This window comes from Carcharodon carcharias, chromosome 8, assembly GCF_017639515.1.
Source record: "Carcharodon carcharias isolate sCarCar2 chromosome 8, sCarCar2.pri, whole genome shotgun sequence".
Taxonomy (NCBI): Eukaryota; Metazoa; Chordata; class Chondrichthyes; order Lamniformes; family Lamnidae; genus Carcharodon; species Carcharodon carcharias.
Genome location: NC_054474.1, coordinates 37,552,479 through 37,571,828, shown reverse-complemented (window position 1 = coordinate 37,571,828; position 19,350 = coordinate 37,552,479). Strand labels below are relative to the sequence as shown.

Genomic DNA, 19,350 nt, shown 5'->3' with positions numbered 1-19,350 from the left:
CATTAATATTGCATTCACAGGAAAGACGCCGGATCGCTGGCGGGGCTGCCTCTGATTCGCCCACCCTGCTGTTACCTCAGGCCTTCAATAATCTGGGCACCATATTTAAAGAGTGTCCCTGCACAGAGCCAGCACTCTCTAAGGGATCAAAAGCTGCTGGAAAGTCATGGCTGCCAAAGGGAGGAAACATGCTGCCTCCAAATTTAGCAATGCCTCCCTCAGGTGGACACAGTGGAGGCCCACCGTGAAGTCTTCTACACCCTCTCTGGGCAAAGGCCAGCAAGCAAGGTCACCAATTCAGCATGGGAGGTGGTGGCAGTGCCCTGCAAAAGAGGACAGCCACCCAGTGCTGAAAGGCGACCAATGATCTCCATTCCGCCAGGGTAAGTCATTCTTCTCATCACTCTTAACTCACACACACACAAACCCATCACATATCCACGAGGATCTCACCCACTGCTAGTTCAAGGGACATCGCCATTCACTCTCACACATAAACCTTCACCTGCCCTGTCCTTATCCCAACCATAGCACCAAACACCACCTACACATGCCAGGCATCCTTGTCATCTGGCCTGTTAGGCATTCTGTGTACATGCTCTACATTTGTATTCATGCAGGACAAGTTGGAACACAAAGGGGAGAGGTTGCAGACTAGGGGCAGATGCCTTACATAAAAGAACAACCATGTCCAACAGAGCAACCTTTCTTGTTGGACCGGATGCATGCTGCTGTAGAAAATTCTCCTGAACACAATCTTGGAACTCTTTCCCCTCTCCGCCATTTACTCTACCACTGTCCCAGTACACATTCAGGTAATTAAAGACCCCCATTAAAACTATTCTATAATGTTTGCATCTCTCTGTAATTTCCCTGCAGATTTGTTCCTCTACATCCTTCCCACTAGTTGTGGTCTATAGACTACACTGAGCGATGTAATTGCACCCTTTTTGTTCCTTATCTCTAGCTAAATTGATTCTGCTCTCGAACCTTCTGGGACATCCTCTTTTTCCAGCGCTGCAATGGTCTCCTTAACCAATACCGCCATCCCTCCTCCAATTCTTCTTTTCCTATCTTTTCTGAACGTCTTGTACCCAGGAATATTTAACACCCAGTCCTGCCCTTCTTTGAGCCAGATATCTATTATCACTACATCATCATAATTTTGCATGGCAATATGTGCTTCTAAGTCCACAACCTCATTTACTATACTCCGTGCATCCACATACAAGCATAGTAACCTGAGTTTATACTTCACGACTTTCTCCCTTACTCCGACTCCACCTATTAACTTACTATTTTCTATACTAGTGCTATCTGTCTCTCCCAGTGTTTTGTGCACTCTGGTATTCCTCTCTAATATTGTTTCCTGGTTCCAACACCCCTGCCGAGTTAGTTTAAAGCCCTACCAACAGCACTAGCAAGATGACCCTGCAAGGAACTCAGCCCTGGCTCTATTCAGGTGCAATCTGTCCAGCTTGTACATGTGCCATCTTTCCCAGAGCCAGTCCCAGTGTCCCAGGAATCTGAAGCCCTCCCTCCTGCACCATCTTTTCAGCCACGCTTTCATCTGCCTCATGCTATTTCTGTACTCACTTGCACGTGGCACTGGGAGTGATCCGGAGATTTGAGGTCCTGCTTGCTAATTTGTGATCTAGCTCCTTAAATTCTGATTGCGAGACTACATCCCTCCCCAAGTCATTAGGACCAATGTGGACCAGAGCCTTTAGCTGTTCCTCTCCCTAGAAGAATGTCCTGCAGCTGACATACTCCAAAAGGCAACAGCACTGAACCACTGAAGTACTTTGCCAAGCATAATCATGGATGAAGTCTATGGTCACCAATGCCCTCTTAAGGTATAGTACCCAAAGGAAGAGAAGGAGGTTCAAAGGAAGGAACAACCCCGCTTTTTGAACAAACACAATCTGTGTAATTTGTCCAGTTAAGTAATGATAAGTAATTTTGGAATCCAAGTATCAATTATAAAAATGAAAACAAAATCTACAGGACAGGTGAAGTGTGGTTGCATTTGTTTATTGAATATATTACATAAACTGACAGAAGATAGTCCAAGCACAATTTTCAAATGAATAAAAAGATATACTAGCCGATATGTCACAGAGAAAAATTAAGAGGAAAAAAGCTAAGCATATAAGAGTTAGCTATAAACCAATAAAAGGAAAAGGGAAAGCTAATAAATTATGAATCTTTCTTTTTTTGTCCCCCAGTTAGATAATATACTTTCTAATGTGAATAAGTGTTTCCTATCACTGTTCACTAATTTGTCCATTGTTTAGTAAATTCAGTTAATATTTTAACTTTATAACCCTTTCAGAAAAGCAGAGGGAGATTGTATGGAGGTGCAGGATAATTAGCAGCATCTTAAAATAATTAGACAGAATTTTGCTACTTATTCTCTATAAGATTCTCTATAAGATTCCAAAACATAACTACCATATCTCTGAAACGCATGCCATTCAGTTATGCAATGTTCCGCCAGTTTTAAGGGACCACTTTTAAATGCATTTAGAATTGATCATATAGCACCAGATATGACATGACAGTTAATGCGATAATTTTTTGTGGTAAGGGATTCCACAGCTGGCAGAAATGCAAGGAGAGTTATGCAGCTCTACTTATTTAAACTCTAACCAGTTGGCTTTGCAGAAACCCAGATCCAATTTGGCAGGTAAACATACAAAGTCGTAAATATATGCAAGTTGCACATCAATGGTAGATTATAGATTAGGATCTATAATTAAGAACAGGTATTGGTATACCTGCTACTGCTTAGCCATTATACACTTACATGAGATTTCAGATGCAAAATGACAGCAAACTCCCTGTTATGTGGTATTGGTGAAAACATTAAGCAGCACGCGGATAGTATTGTATCCGACTTTTAAAATCAGATAAAAGCTCGGAAGAAGAGCCATACGGACTTGAAACATTAACTCCGTTTTTCTCTCCACAGATGCTGTTGGACCTGCTGAGTTTTTCCAGTTTTTGTTTAAAATCAGATGATTTGAAAACTACTGAATGGAGAAAGTTATGTCCCCAAAACCTGGATAGACTGTGCAGAACCTGTGTTGTTTGCTGCAGAAATAAGTCTCTCAGTGCTCAGAATTTCAGATACCCGATTTAGTTTTCTGGAATCTAGAATTATTTCTTACAACCACAGAAAGAAGCATCTAGTAGCATATTTTAAGTTGTTAAATCTAATGTTGTAACTCACGGGCTGAATCTTCGGCTTGGCGCGTCATTCAGACATTCAATTTGGCGGGCACGCACCTGCCAAACTGTCAAAGGCCTACTCTCAATTAAAACAATTAACAGAGCTGCCCATCTAATCTTAAGGTTGGTGGGCAAGCAAAGAGCCCAGGCGGCCTTCACATTTTTCATGGAACCTCACCCATGGGCGGGATGAGGCTTCATGAATGATTTTAAATTTTGACAAAAACTTTTATTGAAATTAATGCACGTGTCCCAGCTCATGTGACAGTTTCACATGAGGGGCATCAAAAATTTTCTTGCCACTTTATTAAATTTTTTGGACTTAAAACTAAATGAATGCATGAAAGAGCGCACTCCCGGCTCAGGCAACCCCCACCCTTCCCGCACAGAGAGCGCACAGTGCTTCCGGGTGCGCGTCACCCTGGGCGGGCCTTAACTGGCCCGCTCACATAAAATGGCAGCCCGGGCCTGATCGGGGACACCGATCGGGTCTGCGCCCACATGCGTCTGCTCCTGCTCCGCCCGCCCTACAGGCAGAAAATTCTGTCCCATGAATAAGTTCTCTACTTGCGTATTTCACAATTCATGGGCATTTATCCAACACATAAGCTGTGTCCAATCAGTTCTACGTGTTACAGAACTCAAATATACAAGGAAATGGCTTACTCAGGTCATGTGTAAAATATAGGACCAAGCCACGGGAAGGATTTTTAGCAAAAAGGGGAAATGGTCCATCATTGAATACTCTGTAAATGGCATCAGTCATATGAGGAGCACAACGCTTATCACATTGGGACTTGGTTTAAGCCTAGTATGAGTCATTGAACTGGGTTGCCTATCATGGGTTGCTTGGACAATGGATGCCTGATTTCAGAGCGTGGAAGCATTTATACGGGACAATAAAAGCTGAAGAACTGAAGAATTTCTTCCCAGTTTGTGTGTTTAAATAGCCTAATAGTCGCTGTTCTGCCCACCACTATGACAGCTTGTTCCTTATTGTTATTCAGATTTAGAAAGGCACCTAATAGACTCATGTATTTAGCAAAACAAAAACAAAATTACCTGGAAAAACTCAGCAGGTCTGGCAGCATCGGCAGAGAAGAAAAGAGTTGATGTTTCGAGTCCTCATGACCCTTCGACAGAACCCAGTTCTGTCGAAGGGTCACGAGGACTCGAAACGTCAACTCTTTTCTTCTCCACCGATGCTGCCAGACCTGCTGAGTTTTTCCAGGTAATTGTTTTTGTTTTGGATTTCCAACATCCGCAGTTTTTTGTTTTTATCTCATGTATTTAGCATTTTATTTCACCCAGGAACTGTAGATATACCACGAGAAAATTAGATGCAGGCTGTGCAGCAATCTCTTCATTTTACTAGTATCCCCAGTCTCATCAATAGAGATTAGGTAAAGTAGATTAGCAGGATAAGGATGTGTGTATATACACATGGGTTTACAAGTTCCTGTGATTATTCGTGCAGCTATTGATTTACACTTTGACAGCACAGTGGATATGGAGGTTCATCATGCTTCTTGCTGTCTTTCAGGGTGTGCATATAGACCTTGGCCAACCTTATGTGACAAATTACTTTGCAGTGTTTTCCTTCCTGGGAGTAAAGTTGCCACTGACAATGGAAATCAATAGTAGCATTACAAGATATATAAAATTGCAACTTACACAATGCCACACTAGTTTTCTCTTACCTTTTTTTTTTGTTTTACTGGGAGAGAAATTGCGTGTAAACCTCTCTGTTCAACAGTGATCTCCTTGCTTGCTTGTAATTTAGAGACCGTTTTACCTAATTAAAAATGATAGTTGAAAACAGCATAAGATTCAGTTACAGCACTACAGCCATGATAAACATAATTTTATTCAATACATTTTTCTAAAGTGCAGGGAAAACAACCATTTTAAGCAGTGGGCAAAAAGATAGTGAAAAATTGTTGGCAAATTTCTTCGGTTTAGAGTTTTATTTCGTATATTTGGCACTCATTCTTTCCGGGCCAAATCCTTTTGTGAAGTTGGGATAGCAAGTAATGAAATATGTATTACAGCCTAGGAAACTACCGCCAAGTCCTATGAGGAACAGGAAAGAAGGATGCTAGGGTTTACGTGCAATTGCAGGCAAGTCCATTGGCAACATGAAGGACAGCATATTATTTGCGTTTAAGGTATTGTAGTTAAGTTTTTGGGGGACACGGGGCTGCATTAAAAATAATTTCCCCCTTCAAACTTTAAAGGATTCTGAAAGCAAGTTTTCTAGAATTGAACCAGGCACTTACTTATAAAAGTTTAGTGGTTTGTCTGTACATTTGGCAAATTATGCATCTTTTAGGTGTATCGTGAACTGGCTTTCAGATGGTATGAGTTCCCTGATGTGAGGAGGCGGTGGCATTGTCACTGTACTGATAATCCAGAGACACAAGATAATGCTCTGGGAACTCAGGTACGAATCCCACCACAGTGGAATTTGAATTCATTAAAAATCTGGATTAGAAGTCTAATGAGGACCATGAAACAATTGTCATAAAGCCTATCTGGTTCACTAATGTCCTTTAGGGAAGGAAATCTGTTGTGTTCACCTGGTCTGGCCTACATGTGACTCCAGATCCATAGTGACTCCAGATCCACAGTAATGTGGATGACTCTTAAATGCCCTTTGAAATGGCCTAGCAAGCCAGTCAGTTGTATCAAACTGCTAAAAAGTCAATAAGGAGGAACGAAACCAGACAGACCACCCAGCATCAACCAGAATAGGCACCAGAAACGACAATGGCAAACGTAGCCCTGTCAACCCTGCAACCTAGTCCTTCTTACTAACATCGGGAGGCTTGTGCCAAAATTGGAAGAGATATTTCACAGACTAGTCAAGCTACAGCCCGACATAGTCGTACTCACGGAATCATATCTTACAGATCATGTCCCAGACGCCATCATCACCATCCCTGGGTATATCCTGTCCCATCAGCAGGACAGACCCAGCAGGGGTGGCAGCACAGTGGTTTACATTCAAGGGGGAGTTGCCTTGGGAGTCCTCAACATCAACTCTGACCCCCATGAAGTTTCATGGCATCAGGTCAAACATGGGCTAGGAAACAGCCTGCTGATTACCATATACGGCCTTCCCTCAGCCAATAAATCATGTTGAATACTCAGAGGATGCACTGGGGGTGGCAAGAGAGCAGAATGTACTCTGGGTGGGGTACTTAATGTCCATCAACAAGAGATGCTCGGCAACACCAAAGACTGAGCTGGCTGAGTCCTAAAGGACATAGCTGCTAGACTGAGTTTGGGGCAGGTGGTGAGGGAACAAACAAGAGAGAAAAACATACTTGACCTCATCCTCACCAACCTGCCTGCATCTGTCCATGACAATATCGGTAGGAGTGACCACAGCAGAGTCCTTGTGGAGACGAAGTCCTGTCTTCACATTGAGGACACTCTCCATTGTGTTGTGAGGCACTACCATTCGAGTTAAACGGGATAGATTTCAAACAGATCTAGCAACACAAGACTGGGCATCCATGAGGCTCAGTGGACCATTAGAAGCAGCAGCAGCAGAATTGTACTTAACCACAATATGAAACCTCATGGCTTAGCGTATCTCCCACTCTACCATTACCACCAAGCTAAGGGATTAACCCTGGCTCAAAGAAGAGTGCAGGAGGGCATGCCAGGAGCTAAACCAGCCATATCTAAAAATGAGATGTCAACCTGGTGAAGCTACAACACAGGACTACTTGCATGCCAAACAGCATAAGCAGCAAGTGATAGACAGAGTTAAACGACTCCACAACCAATAGATCAGATCTAAGCTCTGTAGTCCTACCATATCCAGTCATGAATGGTGGTGAACAATTGAACAATTCACTCGAGTTGGAGGCTCCAAAAATATCAATGATGGAGGATCCCAGCACATCAGTGCAAAAGATGAGGCTGAAACATTCGCAACAATCTTCAGCCAGAGTGGATGACCCATCTCGGCCTCCTCCAGAGGTTCCCAGCATCACAGATACCAGACTTTAGCCAATTCAATTCACTCCACGTGATATCAAGAAGCGGCTGAAGGCACTGGATACTGCACAAAGGCTATGGGCCCTGACAGTATTCCAACAATAGTACTGAAGACTTGTACACCAGGTTTGCTGTGCCCCTAGTCAAGCTGTTCCAGTACAGCTACAGGCATCTACCTGGCGATGTGAAAAATTGCCCAGGTGTGTCTTGTAGACAAAAAGCAAGACAAATCCAACCTGCCCAATTACCACCCCATCAGTCTACTCTCAATCATCAGTAATGGAAGAGGTCATCAACAGTGCTATCAAGCGACACTTGTTTACAATAACCTGCTCACTGACGCTCACTTTGGCTTCCGCCAGGGCCACTTAGCCTCTGACCTCATTGCAGCCTTGGTTCAAGTATGCACAAAAGATCTGAACTCCAGAGGTAAGGCGAATGTGACTACTCTTGACATCAAGGCAGCATTTGACTAGAATGTGACATCAAGGGGCCCTAGTAAAACTGGAATCAATAGGAATCAGGGGGTTGGAGTCATACCTAGTACCTATGGTTGTTGGATGTCAATCATCTCAGTTCCAGGACATCACAGCAGGAGTTCCTCAGGGCAGTGTCCTAGGCCCAACCATCTTCAATTGCTTCATCAATGTCCTACCTTCTATCATAAGGTCAGAAGTAGGGATGTTTGCTGATGATTGCACAATGTTCAGCAGCATTCGCAACTCCTCAGATACTGAAGCAGTCTGTATCCAAATGTAGCAAGACCTGGACAATATCCTGGTTTGCGCTGACAAGTGGCAGGTAACATTTGCACCACACAAGTGTCAGGCAATGACCATCTCCAACAAGAGAGAATCTGACCGTTATCCCTTGACGTTCAATGGCATTACCATCACTGAACCCTACCCCCCACCACCCCCCATGTCAACATCTTGGGGTTACCATTGACCAGAAACTGAACTGGACTAGCCATATAAATACTGTGGGCTACAAGAGCAGGTCAGAGGCTAGGAATCCTGCAGCGATTAACTCACCTCCTGACTCCATAAAGCCTGTCCACCATCTACACGGCACAAGCCAGGGGTATGGTGGAATATTCTTCACTTGCCTGGATGAGCGCAGCTCCAACAACACAAAAAACCTGACACCATCCAGGACAAAGCAGCCCACTTAATTGGCACCCTTCCACAAACATTCACTCCCTCTACCACTGACGAAGAGTGGCATGCGCTAGATGCACTGCAGAAACTCACTAAGGCTCCTTAGGCAGAACCTTCTGAACCCACGATCACTACCTTCTGGAAGGGCGAGGGTAGCAGATACATGGGAACACCACCACCTGGAAGTTCCACACCAAGCCACTTGCCATCCTGACTTGGAAATATATCGCCGTTCCTTTACTGTCGCTGGGTGAAAATCTTGGAACTCCCTCCCTGACAGCACCATGAGTGTACCTACACCACAGGGAGAGCAGCGATTCAAGAAGGCAGCTCACAACCACCTTCTCAAAGGCAATTAGGAATGGGCACTAAATGCTGGCCTAGCCACCAATGCCCACATCCCACAAATGAATTAAAAACAAGTGACCTAGGGAACTATGATTTCATGATCTTCATAAAGGACAGTAAACACCTGAAGAGCTTGGCTGATCCACCACAGGAAACTGGCAATAAACATTTCTTCAGAATGGTGGAGAGTTGTCAAAATGTGCAGACCATCACTAAGGGTGCGATGGGAGCAGAGACTGGTAAAAGAAATTGGTAGGCAGTAACCGGAGTTTGGATTAGTTTAGAAACCTTGTATTAATAAACTTCAATTGGGAATTATAATCCCCAAGTTTTACATTTGTAATATGCAACATGTTTTCTCTGTGTGTTTGAGTGTGTTTTATATTTCCCTCTTCACAATTACTACAAATTATTAAAATATATCCTAATATTGCTGTTATTTACTGTTTGATTAAATTGGACCACATTCTAAGACAATACTGACATAAAATAAAGGATTTTCCCATTTTTATAATGCAGCAGATAAAAGTGTACCGAAATATTTTTTAAAAACTGGTAATTTTTATTCTTTGATGGGGTAGAGTATCACTGGCAAAGCCAGCGTTTGTTGCCTATCTCTAATTGCCCTTGAACTGAGTGGCTTGCTCAGCCATTGTAGAGGGAAGTTAAGAGGCAACCACATTGCTGTGGATCTGGAGTCACATGTAGGCTAGACCAGGTAAGGATGGCAGGTTTTCTTTTCTAAAAAGGGACATTGGTGAACCAGATGGGTCTTTACAGCAATCAATGATAGTTGTCTTGGTCACCCTTACCAGACTAACATTATATTCCAGATTCTATTAACTGAATTTAAATTCCACCAACTGCCGTGGTGGGATTTGAACCCATGCCCCCATAGCATTAGCCTGGGCTTCTGGATTACTCATGCAGTGATATTACTGAATCAGGAGATGGTGGCATAGTGGAAATGGGGAAAATAAATGGGAGATCAAAGTGGATTACAGGGAAAGATTACCATCAACAACATGCATTTATGAAAGGCCTTGAACAGAAGAAAAAAAATACCTGAGTACAGAAGTACGAGTAAAAAAAAATGAACGCCAAGCTAGAGGTGGGATAACTAAAGTTTGGTCAAGGATTTGAGTTTTAAGGTGATCATAAAAAAGTAAGTGTGGGGTGGTAGAGGAGGTAGGGAATTCCACAGCATGTAACTTGGAATGGGTGGGTGGGGGGGTGTGGGGGCTAGATGGAGAGACCCACAAGAAATGGGAATGGGAAGGCTTGAGCTGGGATAGGTAGCAGCAATAGGGAGGTTTGAGGCTATGTAGGGATTAAACACAAAGGCCAGAATTTTAAACTCAAAGTGCAGGGATTAGGAGTCAATGTAGACTAATGAGGATAGGGATTATGGTTTTTTTTAGCTCAGGCCCGCTCCCCCCACTGGATTCTCTGGGCCAGATTGACATCCTTGGGTATGATGGTGACCTGCTTGGCATGGATGGAGCGCAGGTTGGTGCCCTCGAAGAGCCCCACCAGGTAAGACTCACTGGCCTCCTGCAGGGCCATGATGGCTGAGCTCTGGAAGCGCAGGTTGATCTTGAAGTCCTGGGTGATCTCCCACATATGTGCTGGAAAAATAGTTTGCTCATCAGCAGCTCAGTGGGTTTCTGGTAGTGGTGAATCTCCCGCAAAACCATGGTATCAGGCCGGTAGTAGTGTAGCTTCTTCACGCTGCCAGTAGCTGGGGCACTCTTGGTGGCCAGCTGCTTACGGGGAGCTTTACCCCTGGTGAGTTTCTGCGCTGTTTGCTTGGTCCTCGTCATTTGGTTCTTCCTTTCTTCTGTCTCCCCTCTTGGTCCCTCCCAAAACTTGGTGAATAAGACTTTGTACAGGATTGGATACAGACAGCAGGGTTTACAATGAGCTTTTACAAATGTGAGACTTTATAAGATAGTTATGTTTTAAATTGTCTCTTTAATTCAATATGAAATGGAGCATTGGAAAGAGGCATATAACCTACAAAGTCTGACCAAAGACATGCCCATGTGACTTGATTGCCATAGGGATGGGGGCCAGGGTCAAAACCTATTGAAAGCAAGGTGAAAATTGTAACATCTGGACACAATAGAGAAGGTAAGCTGCTTTTGCTGCTTACAGACACACAGACTTTCAAAGGCAGTTGGACAGAGGGTTTGGGGAAGACCACACAACAGGTGCTGCTATGCCAGGCAGAAGAAAAGGACCGCTTTTGGGTTTACCACGAAGCAGAGGACTGGTGAGGACAGAACCCAGGTTTGAGGAAACAAGGATTGTGAAGAGTTAAAGCCCACAGAATCACCAGAGGCTACCTTACAATGGGTCCATTTGATTACCTTCAAAGGGTTGAGTGAAGGAGACTTTGTTTAAAAGGACACTGAAAGATTCATCCTGGTGAAGCAGGGAGAAGTGATTCTGTTAAAGCTGGGTAGAGCTTTGGACAAGAGTATATATCTGCGGAGAGTGCAGAGTAAAGTATAAAAGTGACATGGGGTTTTTGGTTCCAAGTTACTGCAGAATAACTTTTGTGTTTTAATGTATTAGTGACTACTAACTAATGTATATATAGCATTGACTTTAGTTTGTTACAGTAAAAGTCTTAAAATGTGAAATCTTGTCACGTGATTCCTTTGCATTGGTCAATTTGTATCTCTCTTTGAAAGTTAATCAGTTTCTACGGGGATTATAACAAAGTTGAAATTTGTGCAGGGCAAAGGTTGGGAGGCTGTTTAGGAGAGCGCTGGAACCTTGAAGCAACAAAGGGATGGGTGAAAGTTTCAGCAGCAGATGGGGTGCAGCAAGGCAGAGGTGGGCAATGCCATGATGGTCAAAATCAAAATCTTTGATGGGCAGAACAATGGGCCAGAGCCCTGATTGAGTTCAACAGGATGCCAAGGTTGCAAACAGTCTTAAACCATAAATGTCATTTCAGATCAATTGTCTTACAAGGTCACCAAATTAGCCTTAATACCTGCAACTGTAAATGAAACAGCTCGAGAATTCCCATGCACCTCAGCTCCATCTGACACATGGTCTCTACAAACAAAAGCACAGTTTACAACACTACTAGAACAATAAAAACACATACAGGAAGGAAGCATCAGTGTTACTGGTGAGAAGCAATGTTGCACATTTATTTTTGTCCTGTGTGACTACAGAGATGAGGAATGATAAAGGCAGGAAGTCACTTGAGGGAGTGGTGTGCAGGCCCCCTAACAGTAATCACATGGCAGGATGGGGTATCAAAGAAGAAATATTGGGAGCTTGTCAGAAAGGTACAGTGATTATTATGGGGGATTTTAATCTACATATAGACTGGGACAACCAGGTGGGCAAAGGTAGCATAGATGACAAATTCATAGGATGTTTTTGGGATAATTTCTTAGATCAGCATGTTCTGGAGCCAACCAGGGAGCAAGCCTTTTTTTTAAGCTCTGAAGAAATCAAATAGACTTGAAACGTTAGCTCTGTTTCTCTCTCCACAGATGCTCCAAGGCCTGAGTTTTTCCAGCATTTTATTTCAGGGAGTAGGCTACACTGGACTTGGTATTGTGCAATGAGACAGGATTAATTAATTACCTCATAGTGAAGATGAAGGCACCCCTGGGTAGCAGTGCTCATAATATGATTAAATTTTACATTCAATTTGAGGGAGAAGATCTAGCACTAAATTTTAAGCTTAAATAAGGGCAATTACGAGGGCATGAAAGCAGAGCTATCAAAAGTGAACTGGCAATTTAGGTTAAAGGATAGGTCAATAGAGATCCTGTGGCAGACATTTATACAGAATAGATACATTCCAACAAGAAAGAAAAATTCCAAGGGGAGGATTCCCCTTCTGTGGTTAACTAAAAAATTAAAGAGAGTATCAAACAAAGAAAAATCATATAATTGTGCAAAGATGGGTGGCAGGTCAGAAGATTGTACAGAATATAAAAGTAGCAAAGAATGACGAAAAGATTAACAAGGAAAGAAAAATTTGAGTAGGAAAGAAAGCTAGCTAGAAGTATAAAGGCAGACAGTCAGAAATTCTATCGATATTTAAGAAAGAAAAGAGTTAATAAAGTGAGCACTGGCCCAATAGAAAGTAAGTCTGGGGAATTAATGGAAAATAAGATGGCAGATGAATTGAATAGGTATTTTGCATCAGTCTTCATTATAGAAGATAGAAGTAACATCCCAGAAATAGCTGTAAATCAGAAATTGGAAAGGAAGGAGGAACACAAGGAAATTACAAATCATCAGGTAAGTGGTACTTTGCAAATTGTTGGAATTGCGGGTTGACAAGTTCCTGGGCTCTGATGGATTTCATCCTATGATCTTAAAAGAAGTGGCTAGTGAGATTGTTGATGCGTTAGTTTAATTTTCTAAAATTCCCTAGATTTAGGGAATGTTTCATTAGATTGGAAAATATTGCCATGAAAACCGATACAGTCACAAATTGCTTATGGGTATATTGAGCTTTTTAAGGAAGGCATGTATTTTTAAGCAAGCACTGAGCACAAGATGGCTAATAATGTAAGTGATCACTTTTTGGAAAATTCCTATGTGGATTATACTGACAGACCTGTCCTGAGAGAACATGGAATGTTGCACCTGAAAGGTGTCATGGCTTTCTTCAAGCAGAGACACTTGCAAGGGACTTAGGAAAGATGTAAAAGACTAAATTTTAATCTCCCGTGGTTGCAGGGACAAAGACTGTTTACTGTGTCTTAGCAGTCATCTAAAATCCATCTCCTGTTGATTTATATCTCAGAATGTGTAAAGTGGTCAGAGATGAAAGATAACAGGCTCTGGGTGCAAGACATGTTTTTTTCCCTTGCAGGAATACACAGTGCAGCGTAGTGTGTACAAGTGTGTTGTGTGTGTAACATCAAGACAATGACCAACTAGTCACCCCTGTAGTTGTAGGCAAAGTGTCTCTCTTTCTCTCTCTGTTGCTGGAGGCAAAGCCCAGCAGAAGCCACAATCAAAAACAAAATAGGACAGTTTCTTCAGCTATCCTGCAGTACCAAGTGTCTCCAAGCCAACTGCGAAACTGCCAAAGTCAGCTCTACCGGAATCACCCAACTGAAAGGCTGCAACGTTTCACCATCTACACATCACGGACAAGCCAAAGACTCACTTGTATATCTTTTAAAACTTTTATTTGGTCCCTTAACTTCTCATTTCTGATCTGTGTGTATGTGTATTATGTTTTTATACACATCTGTGTGTATGTGTATTGTGTTTTTATTATTTTTCTCTGGTTTTTAGTAACTAATGACCTTACTCTTTCTTTGACTCAAGAAAGCCGGGTTAAATTGGCTCCTTCTAAAAAATAAATACATTTGGCTGGGAAAAGGTATCTAGAGGGGAGGGGATCCCTTTTAAATTAACCTTGTTGCGGGGAGGTTGAATAAAGAAATGGAGCCAGCGCATTCCTCCTCACTCGGAAACATAACAAAACTGGGGTCCCGTTTGGGAAATTAACAAATTGGGGGACCTCGCCCGGGGACCAGTCATAACACAATCTAACTCCTTTATTTAAAAAGTGAGGGAGACAGAAAGCAGGAAACTATCGGCTAGTTAGCTTAACATCTGACATAGGGAAGATGTTAGAAGCCATTATTAAAGATGTTATAACACAGGGAACCTAGATAAATTCAAGAAAATCAGGCAGAGCCAACATGGCTTTGTGAAACGGAACTCATGTTTAACCAATTTTTTGGAGTTCTTTGAAGAACTTACAGGAGCTATGGATAAACGGGAACCAGTGGATGTTTTGTACTTAGATTTTCAGAAGGCATTTGATAAGGTGCCTCATCAAAGATTATTGCAGAAAATAAAAGGTCATGATGTAGGGCATAACATATAGGCATGGATGGAAGATGGTGGGGCTGACAGGAAACAGAAAGTAGGCATAATTGGCTCATTTTCTGATTGGCAGGATGTGACGAGTCATGTTCTACAGGGATCAGTGCCTGGGCCTTAACTCTTTACAATTTATATAAGTGACTTAGGTGAAGGGACCGATGATATGGTTGCTAAATTTGCTGATGACACAAAGGTATGTAGGAAAGTAACTTGTGAAGAGGACATAAGGAGGCTACAGAAGGTTATAGATAGGTTAGGTGAGTGGGCAAAGATCTGGCAAATGGAGTGTAATGTAGGAAAGTGTGAGGTTGTCCATTTTGACAGAACAAGTAAAAATGAGCCATAATACTTAAACAGTGAGAGATTGTGGAGCTCGGAGATGCAATGGGATTTGGGTGCCCTAGTGCATGAATCGTAAAAGGTTAGTATGCAGGTGCAGCGAGTAATTAGCAAAGCTAATAGAATGTTATAATTTATTGCAAGGGGAATTGAATACAAAAGTAGGGAGGTTATGCTTCACATATACAGAGCATTGGTGAGACCACATCTGGAAGACTGTGCATAGTATTGGTCTCCTTATTTAAGGAAAGATGTAAATGCATTAGAAGCAATTCAGAGAAGGTTCACTAGATTAATACCTGGAATAGGCAGGTTATCTTATGAGGAAAGGCAGGACAGGTTAGGCTTGTATCCGTTGTAGTTTAAAAGAGTAAGAGGTGACTTGCTTGAAACATATCAGATCCAGAGAGGACTTGACAGGGTGGATGTGGAAAGGATATTTCCTCTTGTGGGGCATCTAGAACTTGGGGTCATTGTTTCAAAATAAGGGGTCGCCCATTAAGGACAGAGATGAGGAGAATTTTTTTCTCTTGAGGGTTGAGAGACGTTGGAATTCTCTTTCTCAAAAGGTGGTTGAGCCTTGAATATCTTTAAGACAGAGATAGGTAGGTTCTTGATAAACAAGGGAGTGAAGGGTTATCGATGGTAGGTAGTAAGATGAGGTTAAAATCAGATCAGCCATGTTCTTATTGAATGTCAGAGCAGGCTTGAGGGGCCAAGTGGCCTACTCCTGCTTCTAATTCATATGTTCGTACAACACTTTCTCTAAAGCAAAGCCATTTTAACAATAAACTTGAGAACACTAATCATCTTGATCCCATAAAATCAAGACTGCACAGGCTGGGAATCTGAAACAAAACTAGGAAACTATGGAAGGTAAGAGTTGATGAGCTTATAATAAATGTTTCACTACCTGGATTACACTTCTTCCTATCCACTTCCATAGTTTCCTAGTTTTGTTTCAGATTCCCAGCCTGTGCAGTCTTGATTTTATGGGATCAAAATGATTAGTGTTCTCAAGTTTATTGTTGAAATGACTTTGCTTTAGAGAAAGTGTTGTACGAACATATGAATTAGAAGCAGGAGTAGGCCACTTGGCCCCTCAAGCCTGCTCTGTCATTCAATAAGAACATGGCTGATCTGATTTTAACCTCATCTTACTACCTACCATCGATAACCCTTCACTCCCTTGTTTATCTTGTAAGGACTCTGTTTATCTCTCCCATTTTCCTCACCTATCATATTTGCACAGATAATGCCATCTTCCACAGCAAACTTTCTGAAACATGGTCGTTTTTCCTCAGCCGTGGATTTCCCTATATACTTATAAAAAGCCCATCCAATTACCCATATTTCTAGCCTCATCTTTCCCCTCTACTCATAACTGTGATAGAATCTCTCTTTTCCTCACATTCCGCTCTCCTAGCCTTCATTTCCAACAGATCTTTATCCACAATCTCCAATCCAACACTTTCTTCACTTCCATTTTCAACTTCCAAAAGGACTTCGCTCTCTGGAATATCCTATCCACTGCTCCCATATCCCCACTCTTTTCTCACACCCCTGGAACTTAATAATGTGCGCGTAAGAGATGTACTTACACCCATTCCCCATTAATGGGGAGGTGGTGGCATAGTGATACTGCCACCGCACTAGTTATCCGGGGACCCAGGTTCATGGTCTAGGGACATGGACTGAAATCCCACCATGGCAGAAGTAGATTTAAATTGAATAAAATCTGGAATATAAAGCTAGTCTCAGTAATGGTGACAATGAAACTATCAATTTTATCATCAGGAATTCACTAAGGCTCCTTAGACAGCACCTTCCAAACCCATGACCACTATCACCTAGAAGGACAAGGGCAACAGATAGATGGGAACACCACCACCTGGAAGTTCCCCTCCAAATCACTCACCATCCTGACTTGGAAATATATCGTCATTCCTTCACTGTCGCTGGGTCAAAATCCTGGAACTCCCTTCCTAGCAGCCCTGTGGGTGTACTACATGGACTGCAGTGGTTCAACATGACAGCTCACCACCATCTTCGCAATGACAACTAGGGATGGGCAATAAGTGTGGGCAATAAGTGCTGGCCTAGCCAGTGAAGCCCACATCTCGTGAATGAATAAAAAAAAAATGTCATAAAAACCCATTTGGTTTACAAATGTCCTTAGGGGAAGGAAACCTCCTGTCCTTACCTGCTCAGGCCCGCGGCAACGTGGCGGACTCCAGGCCTGCGGCAACGTGGCGGACTCCAGGCCCGCGGCAACGTGGCGGACTCCAGGCCCGCGGCAACGTGGCGGACTCCAGGCCCGCGGCAACGTGGCAGACTCCAGGCCCGCGGCAACGTGGCGGACTCCAGGCCCGCGGCAATGTGGCGGACTCCAGGCCCGCGGCAACGTGGCGGACTCCAGGACCGCGGCAACGTGGCGGACTCCAGGCCCGCGGCAACGTTGTTCCAATAAGTATTGGGTTTGAGTTTATGCACTTTTTCCGCACGTTTATGCCTAATTTTCACAATTCCAAATGGTACCTGACCTCCCCCAAATGGCACCTGACCTCCCCCAAAGGGCACCTGACCTCCTCCCAAAGGGGCTCCATGACCAGATCCAAAGGGTACCCAAATAAATCCACAAAGTTCGGACCTGCCCTTACCTGGCATGATCTGCACGCTCCGGGTTCAGACTACAGGGATGCAAAAATCAGAATTTTGTAGAGACAACTGATGATTTAAGTGGCCAGCTGCCTCCGTGAACAGAGTATGTGCAAAGCCTGGGCTGTCCCTGCGAAAATTGGAAGTGCTGTGTTTGGAAGCAGGATTTAGGATTTTTGGCCACTTCCACCATGGAGAGGCCATCTGTCATGGCAAATATCTGGGCCTGCCTCTATGGCTTTGCTTGGAAGAGCATCATTTTAGTTACTCCTGATTCCATTGCAACAAACAGATTTGAGCACATTAAGAATGAGGTTTCCTAATCTCATAGGGCTATACTATTGGACTAAATCCCCATTTAATTACAATGCTCAGCTCCATCATCTGTTAAAATTATCACCACAATGCTGCCATTAATTAAAACCAATAAAACAGTTAGAGAGTAGCCAAAAAATCCCTATTGTGGAAACTGTTTAGTATAGCAGGGAAAAAAAAGTGCTAGAATATGGTGTCATGTTGCAGCAATATGGTTGGCTGGTTGTTCTCTCTCTCCATCATTCCAATCCTTTATGATCTTCAAAGACACTATTACTCAACACAAGTACTTCAAAGTTCTTACCTCCATTTATCAAGTGCTCCATAGCCTTTCCCTACCTTATCTTTGCAATCCCCTTCAGCTCTCCTTTCCAGCTTTCACTCTGCACTTTGAATTCTGGTATAGTGCATCTCCCCTATCATTGGTGAAAAAAATCTTAACCCTCACAAACTTTACTCTTGGAGATTTTTGCCTAAATGATTCTATCTCACTACACTTTTCCTTACTTTCAAAAAATTTCTCAAAAGCTCTCTTTAATCATGCCTGCACAACTCTTCTTTGAAGAAGAGTCATAAGGACTTGAAATCTGTTAACTCTGTTTCTTGTTCCACAGATGTTGCCAGACCTTCTGAGTTTTTCCAGCATTTTCTGTTTTTATTTAAGACTTCCAGCATCTGCAGTGTTTTGCTTTTACCTTCTCTTTGGTGTTGGTTTGTTCTCCCTCCCTTTCTTGTGAAGTCTCTTGAATATCCATGTTGTTGTTAAAGAAAATAGTTACATTTTTAAAAAAATTATGCACTATTTACATGTTCTCGGCTGTTCGGAAATATGCTGGATTAAGTAGCATACCCTAACAAGCAGTTAAGGATAAAGTCATGAATTTCAGTCATGCAATTTCCTCCTCACCCCCACCTTGATTAAGGGATGGCTGTGTGTCTTAGTGGGCATTTTTCAGTAGAACTTATTCCAACTCCAGCACAGAGACACGTATAATCTCTCTATATTTAAATTGTGAAAACATCTTGAGCACAATAGTACTGAAGCTTCCCAATCTCATAGGCTGCTAGAGGTAGAGGTAGGGAGAAAGATTCACGAAAAAAGCTAGGCAAGTTTAAAATGACCTTTTTTACCACAACAGTAAACCTCTCAGAATTCAAAGAGCTTTTCATACAAGGCAAAGTAGTATATTGCAATTCACTGTTCTGACATCAATACTTAGTGAAAGTATATTCTTATAACAAAACCAATATGATCTCATGATGCTTCATATCGTTCTCAATGACATCTCACCTGTTGACGCTGCCTTCTCTTGTAAGATTTTCAGTCTGCTCTGAGATCCAAAAGAAAATGTTATTACCGCAAATCAATATACTGATGGAAGAAAATAGACTG

At 42.6% G+C, this 19,350-nt stretch overlaps 1 protein-coding gene across 1 annotated transcript in view; it reads right to left on the bottom strand.

Moving 5' to 3' along the window:
- The window catches only part of LOC121281425, an 84,611-nt gene that overhangs the window by 17,855 nt on the left and 47,406 nt on the right, over nucleotides 1-19,350 (bottom strand). The window contains exons 8-10 of the mRNA XM_041194370.1: nucleotides 19,249-19,288; nucleotides 11,761-11,825; nucleotides 4,935-5,029 (exon numbers count right to left, since the gene is read on the bottom strand). Of these exons, the coding sequence (XP_041050304.1) occupies nucleotides 4,935-5,029; nucleotides 11,761-11,825; nucleotides 19,249-19,288 (200 nt within the window). The remainder of the gene's footprint in view (nucleotides 1-4,934; nucleotides 5,030-11,760; nucleotides 11,826-19,248; nucleotides 19,289-19,350) is intronic.